General features: G+C 49.4%; 1 protein-coding gene across 1 annotated transcript in view; it reads left to right on the forward strand.

The window, feature by feature from the left end:
* The first annotated feature begins 1,078 nt into the window (after nucleotides 1–1,078).
* gem (GTP binding protein overexpressed in skeletal muscle) overlaps nucleotides 1,079–10,366 on the forward strand; it is a 40,406-nt gene continuing 31,118 nt past the window's right edge. Inside the window, exons 1-2 of the mRNA XM_085992655.1 lie at nucleotides 1,079–1,311; nucleotides 2,034–2,375. Coding sequence (XP_085848781.1) covers nucleotides 2,054–2,375 — 322 coding nt within the window. The 5' untranslated portion in view covers nucleotides 1,079–1,311; nucleotides 2,034–2,053. The remainder of the gene's footprint in view (nucleotides 1,312–2,033; nucleotides 2,376–10,366) is intronic.

Below are 10,366 nucleotides of genomic sequence, written 5' to 3' on the forward strand. Positions count from 1 at the left end.
AAAGGTATTTGGATTCAGTATACGGTCTACCCAGTAATCAGTTTTCCCATTGTGTTCGGTGCAGGACTGATATTTTGGTTAGTGTCAGCTGTGGCTCGTTGGTAGCCCTCTCACCTCTGAGTCATAAAGGTTGTCGGTTCAAGTCCCACTCCAGGGACTTCAGCACAAAAAGCTAGGCTGTCACTCCAGTGCAGTACTGAGGGAGTGCTGTACTGTCAGAGGTGCTGTCTTTCGGATGAGACGTTAAACCAAGGCCCTGTCTGCTCTCTCAGGTGGACGTGAAAGATCCCATGGCACTACTTTGAAGAAGAGCAGGGGAGTAATCCCTGGTGTCCTGCCCAATATTTATCCCTCAATCAATATCATTAAAACAGATTATCTGGCTATTATCACATTGCTGTTTGTGGAAGCTTGCTGCTCACAAATTGGCTGCTGCGTTTCCTACATTACAACAGTAACTACACTCCAAAACAGACTTAATTGTAAAGCGTTTTGAGAAGTCCGGTGGTCGTGAAAGGCGCTATATAAATGCAAGTCTTTCTTTTTAACTGCTCACCACGGGAGGGGATCGTTTACATTTGTGATCAGCGCGAAATTTGGTTTCGCGGCGGCATAATACATATGAAATGGCGACAGCGTTTGGTCAAGTAAAGCAAAGGAGTTGAAATCTTCGGGAAGGCCGCCAGTTCTCCTAGAGGGCGGCCGCTGGATGAGAGAGTGAGGCGGGCGGAGCTGTGACCCAGATCCCGCAAAGCCAGGAAACCGCCGTGAAACTGCTTTCAGTCGGGCATTGCAGACTTCTCCTGCACTTCGTCAAAATCATCGCTAAATATGTTGTCCAACTCCATCTACCCACTTTTCTCATTAAAACGAGCCTTTGCTGAACCTTGCGTTGGCATCGTGTGAACTTTAGTATGAAATCAAAACTTAACGTGCAGCTCCTTGAGGTTACATGACTTCAGCAACTACTTGCACCGTTACTTTCTTGGTTCAGTTGCTAACGCATGCCTTGTAACTCTTCCACGTCCCTGCCCTTATAGCGAGGGGTGGGCTGTGGGAAGGGGAGGAGGGAGCAGGCGAGATTTGTGGTCCGAGTTGAAATCTCCAGGAGCTGTCAGTGGAGCTTGGAGGTTAGTGACATCACGGAAAAGCCCTGTGCTGATCGGATCTGCTTAATATAAACCAGAGGAGAGATCAGAGAGAATTAGAGCGACAGCACAATCATAGAGGATTATACATAAATCAGCAACCCCAGACATCCCCAACTCGAAATAAGCCAGAACGCCAGAGCACACGGTAGAAGACTGCAGGGTAAGATACTTCACCCACACATTATTGTTCTTATTCGCATGTAGCTCATTGCATTTTAATTAGTTTGTAACATTTCCTAATTCATAAGAGAACATGATATAATTTAACGCAATTGCAATTGTCAAATCACTTAGCGACCGCTTTTATCGAGTTATAAATGTCGTTTAGTTCTTCAGTTTGTAGACGAGTTTACGTTTGGAAAATATTTCACTTTAACAATGTTAAGGAGTTTGCAAAATATTGGGAGGAAAGTGGGGAAAGAGCGATTGTGGTTTTACAGCAGTCTCTATGTTTTTTCAAGGGGAAATTCCTTTACAGTTTTATTCAGGGGCTTATAAAATAAAGACCAATTGATGCTGATACCCAAAATGCTTTCCCCAGCGTATTTACTGAAACTTATTAAAAGCGTGTTGGAAAAGTTTGCGAAAAACTTGCCTCAGAAAGTGGGAGAGATCTGGAGAGAAGACACAAGAAATTGTTCAGTGAATAGTTGGGTCTGTTTGATTTTTATTCCCAGTTTGTTAATGATGACTCACTCAGTGGTGGAAGGACCTTATTCCGTTAACTGTTACCTCGGCTGTCCTCCAACCCTCTTCCTTTCTCCAGACACGTCCGATTGCTTTGGAATTGTTTACCCAGATCAGAAACATGAACATAGCGCTAACGGTGCCTTCACAGGTCTGTGATCTTTCTATTAATATCGGTCTGATCTTTGTCGGCAGTGGTGTGTGCGGAGTGAACCATGACTTTAAACGGCACTAGACGGCGCAGTAGCTCCTCGCTAACGCCGGCGCCGGCACAGCAGCGCTGGAGCATACCGGCGGACGGCAAGCAGCTGTGGAGAGGGAGTTCGCACATGGTGCGATCGAAATCCTGCCTGAACCCCAGAGAGCCCTACAGGGCGAGCTGGTCCTCCGAGTCCTCCGACTCCGTCATCTCCACTGATTCGGGCCACAGTCTGTACAGAGTGGTCCTGATTGGCGAAACGGGAGTTGGCAAGTCCACTTTGACGAGTATCTTTGCTGGTTTGCAAAATAACCTGGAGAACTGGGACATTTTAGGGGGTAAGAATTTTAACGCTTTAAATCCTTTATTTTCGGTTAAGGAAATAACTTGCATTTATGAAACAACTTGCATTTATATAGTGCCTTTCTTCCTTATATCGTCCCAAAGCGCTTCATAGCGAATGAAGTACTTTTGAATTGTCCTCGCTCTTGTAGGCAAACGCCACACCCAATCTGCACACAGCAAGGTCCCACAAACAGCAATGAGATAAATGACCAGATAATCAGTTTCTTAGTGATTTTGGTTGAAGAATAGATATTGGTCAGGACATGGGGAGAACTCCCCACTCTTCAAATAGTGGCATGGGATCTTTTACGCCCACCTGAGAGAGCAGACAGGACCTCGGTTTACTGTCTCATCTGAAAGATGGCACCACCAACAATGCAGCACTCCGTCGTGATACACTGAAATGTCAGCCTACATTATGTGCTCAAGTCTCTGGAGCAATGTTCCCTCTAACTTTTGTTTGTACTGAGTGGTCACGAACTCCTTTGAGCATGACCTTATTGTCCATGAGCAAATTTTACAACAGCGACCGCAACAGCAACCACATAAAAGCATATATACTGTAACACTATATTGCCATCTCACCGTCTCAAACCATGAGACAATCAGACAAGTTTCTATACAAGTTTAACATAACTTCTCTGCTTTTGAATTCTATTCCTTTAGAAATGAACCCCAGTGTTTTATTTGCACTTTTATGGCTTTTTTAACCTGCGTTACTACTTTTAATGATTTGTGAATCTATACCCCTAGATCCCTTTGCACCTCTACACCATTTAGACTCTTAAGGGGAGAAATTCAGTATCGCCCCATTTGGGGCGCTAACTTTTGAAAACTGGGAAACTTAGCGGCAGGCGCTAATGATTCCCAGCTTTTGCAAAATTTGGTGTTTGCTCTCCAGGAAAGCGCTAAAGGATGCAGGCGGGGAGGTAGTGGTGCAGCACTGCACAATGTCCCGTGCAGCGCTGCCGAGATCCAAGGCTCATTCCCTCCCTTAAAGGGAAGGGCCATCGCTGCAGGCTCTGCATTGGGACCAGTTAGCTGGTCCCCGATGGCAGCCGCGATGCGGCCCGATCAGCCCCATGTACTCCAGCAGAGTGCCAGGCTGATCGATCACGGCCCAGGAGCAATCGAAAAAAATCAGTAGCAACGTTGTTAACATTTTTCTCCTACCCGCGCCAACATCCCCTTTTATTTGCACTTCCGAAGCTCCCGGCCTCCCAAACAACGCCTCCTGCAGCTGTTAGTGTTGTCACCTGGCGATGCTGCAGGGGGCGGAACCGAAGTTTGGGTCCGGGGCGCTACTGGGGCGCTGCGCAGCCGATGACGTCACGATCTCCGGGCGCAGGAGATCGTGGCCCGAGTGGTTACCGCTGCTGCAAACCTCCACGTCAATTTTGCGGGCGGCGGTACTATCGCCGCGCCCGGTTGGTAAGTCATTAGTGCCCTATTATTGCCTCCCAGAGTCGATAACGAGAGGCGCTAAGGTACCAAATTTCTCCCCCTTATTTTCCAAGGAGTAGATAGCCTCTTTATTCCTCCTACCAAAATGCACCACCTCACATTTACCTATATTCAAATTCATTTGTCATTTACATGCCCATTCTGCAAGTTTGTTTATGGTAGAATTAATTAAAAGCTTTTAGTTTGTCATGTACAAACTATTTTTTTTAAATTACTTGTCAGAAATGACTGGGATATAACAGAACTGCATAATAATACATTAACACTTCAGAAAAATCACTGTTATACGGTTATGCATCAATAAACAATCCAAAAGCCCAAGGTGAGCTGAAAGAGGCGTATCTATTCGTGCACTTTGTATTAATTTTAAAGTTTTCAATGTATTAGCCCATCCCGCATGTCACTATAGCAGTGGCTGCACAAGCAGCAGGAGCAGCGGCTTTCCTATGGCGCTGATGTGCTGTACATCCAGATACATAATTAGAATATTAATCACAATGCAACCAGACAACCAACAAATATAAAGTGCTGTAGTTCTTTAGTTCACAGTATTAAAAAGAATTGAACTAAAACAGGTATCCGTTTTTTCCCACTTCCATTAATAAACATGATCTTCTTGAACCAGCACACCCCCCACGTAACATGTCAGAAATGCAGCACTTATTCACAAGTGCAGAAAAACACATACACAATTTGGATCATCGAATTAAAAACAAAAACAGGAGAAGCTATGATTTAATAGAAATAAACAGGAAGAACGATGAATCAGACTGACTTGAAAATGTTTACTAATATGTTGACGTAAAAATGTTAATTTACAAATTTTGCTTCTAATGTTTTTCCCTCAAACATTCTCCACAATATTAATTCCTGCTCTTATCATGAAAAGTGTTGAATTATTTGAGGTACTTCTCAATTAAATAACAGGAAACAAACTTCATCATACTCTCAATTTTTAATCTCCTATTTCAAGCATTTATACCAAATTGAAATTGTACATTATCAGTTTAATCGAAGTATTTTCTGTGTCTTTCTCAATAAACAAATAGTGGTTTCTTCTAAAATAACTTCCTGTGATTTTTATACATCATTACATAACTCTTGTTTCTATTAACACTCCACTAAACATTTAAGAGGAAATCTATATATTATTCCTGGGACTTATTCAGACTATAGAATGACAGACAAAATAAAATTGTTTGTGTTTTTCCCCTTTTTTGGTTCTCTTCCTAAACGTCTTAATGATTTTTTAAAAAATCAATAAAAAGTAATATGTAACTCCTACAAATCCTCCCTGCCCTACCCCTCCTCAACAGCGTGGTTGTGTAAAACTACTCACTTCAGTCGATCGTTCAAAATCAAATATTGAGAAATTTCAATTTTAAAACATTTAAGCAATTCAGAGCCTCTTTAAAAGCGTTTGGACTTCAAGACCTGGTTGAAACTTGTTTAGATGAGGGGAAAATTGATTTTTGCTTGTTTCTTCCAAAATCATATTTGAAACTTAGAGGGAAAAAAGTGTTTTTAACACTCTTTTTGGGAAAGTTCATTAAAAATCTTTAAATTCTTTCCAAGTCTCGTTGCAGCTTTGACAGAAGAAGTTGCTCCAAGTTTCTCTTTCCCTCTTCAATGCTGTTGTTAAACATGCAACAGAAAAATAATAAAATAAACTCTAATTCCAAACGAAGCTCAAATAAGAAGTGAATAAAGTGGTTAAACTTCCTAAGAAGGCAGTGCGGTTATCTATCCCCAGCCTTGACGATGAGTTGGATCAGTTTTGGAGAAGTTGTTTCGTCTTTTTCTGCTGCCGTTCCCTCTGTCTCTCACAGACTCTGAGGTACAAACAGGGGCACAAACTTTTCCCCCTCTCTCATAATATGATTTAAATAACCCTGATAGACTCTTTCAAAATGGGGACAACACCTGGCAAAATATAACTGAAACTTACCACCATCACTTTCCCATATTTTTTTCCAGCTTTAAACAATTTTCTGAATTAAAAAAAAAAATGTAATCGTGGGCCTAAAACTTGTTTGCTTTAGCCTCCTTCCTGCGGCCATTGTACATGTGCTGCGCCTCCACCTGTATTGTTCCAAAGTACGGCCGTCACTCAGTCCCCGGGAATGGACTAGGCACGCCTGGACCCTCACCCCTCTCTCTCTCCCTTTGTCCCTGCCTCTCTCTATCTCCCCCTGTCCCTGTCTCTCTCTATCTCTATCTCCCTCTGTCCCTGTCTCTCTCTATCTCTATCTCCCTCTGTCCCTGTCTCTCTAACTCCCTCTGGCCTGTCTCTTACTCTCTCCTTCTGACCCTGTCTGTCTCTCTCTCTCCCTCTCTCTCTCTCTCTCCGTCCCTCTCTCTTTCTCTTACCATCTCTCTCTCTCTGTCTTTTTGTTTCGCTGTTTCCCTCTGCAAAAAATATTGTAGCAAAAGGAGAAGCAGAGAATCAGTTGGTTCAGGAGAGAGCTTTATTCCCGTTTTTTTAAACATTTGAAATCCAGTCAATGTTGAAACGTGAGAATTCTTTCCCTCTTAGGGGAAACGCTTCTTGCCAATGCATTCCTAAATGTGCTCCTGTGATAATGAAGGTGCTCATATCAAACACCAGCTCCACTAACCTGTTCGCAATTAATTGAATGGCCTTAGTGTCCCGGCTCAGTGTAATCCTGAGCGATAACTGCCTGCAGGTTTTAGAAGAGATGATTAAATGAGGCCCAGTAGATGGATGTTACAGTTTTTTTACCGCTATTGTAAGAAGCGCAGGGTATCTCCTTCCCTCAGTCTCTCTCCCCCAGCCTCTCTCTCTATCTCCCCGTCACTCTCTCCCCAGCCTCTCTCTCTCTCTCCCCGTCACTCTCTCCCCCAGCCTCTCTCTCTCTCTCCCCGTCACTCCCTCCCTCCCCAGTCTCTCTCTCTCTTTCCCCAGTCTCTCTCTCTTGACCCAGTCTCTCTCTCTCTCTCCCCGTCACTCTCTCCCCAGCCTCTCTCTCTCTCCCCGTCACTCCCTCCCTCCCCAGTCTCTCTCTCTCTTTCCCCAGTCTCTCTCTCTTGACCCAATCTCTCTCTCCCCCCATTTCTTCTCCCCAGTCTCTTACTCCCCAGTCTCTCTCTCTCACAGTCTCTCCCTCTCCCCAGTCTCTCTCTCTCTCCCCAGTCTCTCTCTCCCCCAGTCTCTCTCTCCCAGCCTCTCCCTCTCCCCGTCTCTCTCTCTCTTCCCCAGTCTCAGTCTCTCTCTCTCCCCCCCAGTCTCTCTCTCTCTCCCCAATCTCTCTCTCTCTCCCCCAGTCTCTCTCCCCCAGTCTCTCTCCACCAGTCTCTCTCTCTCTCTCCCCCAGTGTCTCTCTCTCACCTCCAGTCACTTTCTCCCCTGGTCTCACTCTCTCCCCCCAGTCTCTCTCTCTCTCCCCAATCTCTCTCTCTCTCCCAATCTCTCTCTCTCTCCCCCAGTCTCTCTCCCCCAGTCTCTCTCTCTCCACCAGTCTCTCTCTCTTTCTCCCCCAGTCTCTCTCTCTCTCCCCAGTCTCGCTCTCTCCCTCCCCCCAGTTTCTATCTCTCTCTCCCCCAGTCTCTCTCTCTCCCCTGTTTTTCTCTCTCTCTCCCCCCAGTCACCCTCTCCTCCAGTCTCTTTCTCTCTCCCCAATCTCTCTCTCTCTCCCCTGTTTCTCTCTCCCCCAGTCTCTTTCTGTCGCCTCCAGTCACTTTCTCCCCTGGTCTCTCTCCCCAGTCTCTCTCTCTCCCCAGTCTCTCTCCCCAGTCTCTCTCTCTCTCTCCCCAGTCTCTCTCTCTCTCCCCAGTCTCTCTCTCTCCCCAGTCTCTCTCTCCCCCAGCCTCTCTCTCCCCCAGTCTCTCTCTCCCCCAGTCTCTCTCTCTCCCCCAGTCTCTCTCTCTCCCCAGTCTCTCTCTCTCCCCCAGTCTCTCTTTCTCCCCCAGTCTCTCTTTCTCCCCCAGTCTCTCTCTCTCCCCCAGTCTCTCTCTCTCCCCCAGTCTCTCTCTCTCCCCCAGTCTCTCTCTCTCCCCCAGTCTCTCTCTCTCTCCCCCCAGTCTCTCTCTCTCTCTCCCCCAGTCTCTCTCTCTCTCCCCCAGTCTCTCTCTCTCTCCCCAGTCTCTCTCTCTCTCCCCCAGTCTCTCTCTCCCCCAGTCTCTCTCTCTCTCCCCCAGTCTCTCTCTCTCTCTCTCCCCCAGTCTCTCTCTCTCTCTCCCCCAGTCTCTCTCTCTCCCCCAGTCTCTCTCTCTCTCTCCCCCAGTCTCTCTCTCTCTCTCCCCCAGTCTCTCTCTCTCCCCCAGTCTCTCTCTCTCTCTCCCCCAGTCTCTCTCTCTCTCTCCCCCAGTCTCTCTCTCTCTCTCCCCCAGTCTCTCTCTCTCTCTCTCCCCCAGTCTCTCTCTCTCTCTCCCCCAGTCTCTCTCTCTCGCTCCCCCAGTCTCTCTCTCTCTCTCTCGCTCCCCCAGTCTCTCTCTCTCTCTCTCCCCCAGTCTCTCTCTCTCTCTCTCCCCCAGTCTCTCTCTCTCTCTCCCCCAGTCTCTCTCTCTCTCTCTCTCCCCCAGTCTCTCTCTCTCTCTCTCCCCCAGTCTCTCTCTCTCTCTCTCTCCCCCAGTCTCTCTCTCTCCCCAGTCTCTCTCTCTCCCCCAGTCTCTCTCTCTCTCCTCCAGTCTCTCTCTCCCCCAGTCTCTCTCTCGCTCCCCCCAGTCTCTCTCTCGCTCCCCCAGTCTCTCTCTCTCGCTCCCCCAGTCTCTCTCTCTCTCTCCCCCAGTCTCTCTCTCCCCCAGTCTCTCTCTCCCCCCAGTCTCTCTCTCCTCCAGTCTCTTTCTCTCTCCTCCAGTCACTTTCTCCCTGGTCTCTCTCTCTCCCCCAATCTCTCTCTCTCTCTCTCCCAGTCTCTCTCTCTCTCCCCAGTCTCTCTCTCTCCCCCAGTCTCTCTCTCTCTCCCCCAGTCTCTCTCTCTCTCGCTCTCCCCAGTCTCTCTCTCCTCCAGTCTCTTTCTCTCTCCCCCAGACTCTCTCTCTCCCCAATCTCTCTCTCTACCCTGTTTCTCTCTCCCCTCGGTCTCTCTCCTCCAGTCACTTTCTCCCCTGATCTCTCTCTCTCCCCTGGTCTCTCTCTCTCTCCTCCAATCGCTCTCTCTTCTCTAGTCTCTCTCTCTCCCCCAGTCTCTCTCTCTCTCCCCCAGTCTCTCTCTCTCTCTCTCTCTCTCTCCCCCAGTCTCTCTCTCTCTCTCCCCCAGTCTCTCTCTCTCTCTCTCTCCCCCAGTCTCTCTCTCTAGTCTCTCTCTCTCTCTCTCTCCCCCAGTCTCTCTCTCTCTCCCCCAGTCTCTCTCTCTCTCCCCCAGTCTCTCTCTCTCTCCCCCAGTCTCTCTCTGTCCCCCGCTCGCTCTCTCTCTCCCCCAGTCCCTCTCTCTCCCCCCAGTCCCCTCTCTCCCCCCAGTCCCTCTCTCTCCCCCCAGTCCCTCTCTCTCCCCCCAGTCCCTCTCTCTCCCCAGTCCCTCTCTCTCCCCCTGTCCCTCTCTCTCCCCCAGTCCCTCTCTCTCCCCCAGTCCCTCTCTCTCCCCCAGTCCCTCTCTCTGCCCCCAGTCCCTCTCTCTGCCCCCAGTCCCTCTCTCTCCGCCCCAGTCCCTCTCTCTCCGCCCCAGTCCCTCTCTCTCCGCCCCAGTCCCTCTCTCTCCGCCCCAGTTCCCTCTCTCTCCGCCCCAGTCCCTCTCTCTCCCCCCAGTCCCTCTCTCTCCCCCCCAGTCCCTCTCTCTCCCCCAGTCCCTCTCTCTCCCCCCAGTCCCTCTCTCTCCCCCCAGTCCCTCTCTCTCCCCCCCAGTCCCTCTCTCTCCCCCCCCAGTCCCTCTCTCTCCCCCCAGTCCCTCTCTCTCCCCCCAGTCCCTCTCTCTCCCCCCAGTCCCTCTCTCTCCCCCCAGTCCCTCTCTCTCCCCCAGTCCCTCTCTCTCCCCCCAGTCCCTCTCTCTCCCCCCAGTCCCTCTCTCTCCCCCAGTCCCTCTCTCTCCCCCAGTCCCTCTCTCTCCCCCAGTCCCTCTCTCTCCCCCAGTCCCTCTCTCTCCCCCAGTCCCTCTCTCTCCGCCCCAGTCCCTCTCTCTCCCCCAGTCCCTCTCTCTCCCCCAGTCCCTCTCTCTCCCCCCAGTCCCTCTCTCTCCCCCCAGTCCCTCTCTCTCCCCCCAGTCCCTCTCTCTCCCCCAGTCCCTCTCTCTCCCCCAGTCCCTCTCTCTCTTCCCCAGTCCCTCTCTCTCTTCCCCAGTCTCTCTCTCTCTCCCCAGTCTCTCTCTCTCTCTCTCCCTAGTCTCTCTCTCTCTCCCCTAGTCTCTCTCTCTCTCCCCCAGTCTCTCTCTCTCTCCCCCAGTCTCTCTCTCTCTCCCCAGTCTCTCTCTCTCTCCCCCAGTCTCTCTCTCTCTCCCCCAGTCTCTCTCTCTCTGCTCTAGTCTCTTTCTCTCCCCCAGTCTCTCTCTCTCTCTCCCCGAGTCTCTCTCTCCCCCCCACCCCCAGTTTCTCTCTCGCTCTCTCCCTCTCCTCCAATCTTATCTCTCCC

Source organism: Somniosus microcephalus, chromosome 7 (assembly GCF_052327205.1).
Source record: "Somniosus microcephalus isolate GS21.2 chromosome 7, FLI_Smic_1.0, whole genome shotgun sequence".
NCBI classification, from domain to species: Eukaryota; Metazoa; Chordata; class Chondrichthyes; order Squaliformes; family Somniosidae; genus Somniosus; species Somniosus microcephalus.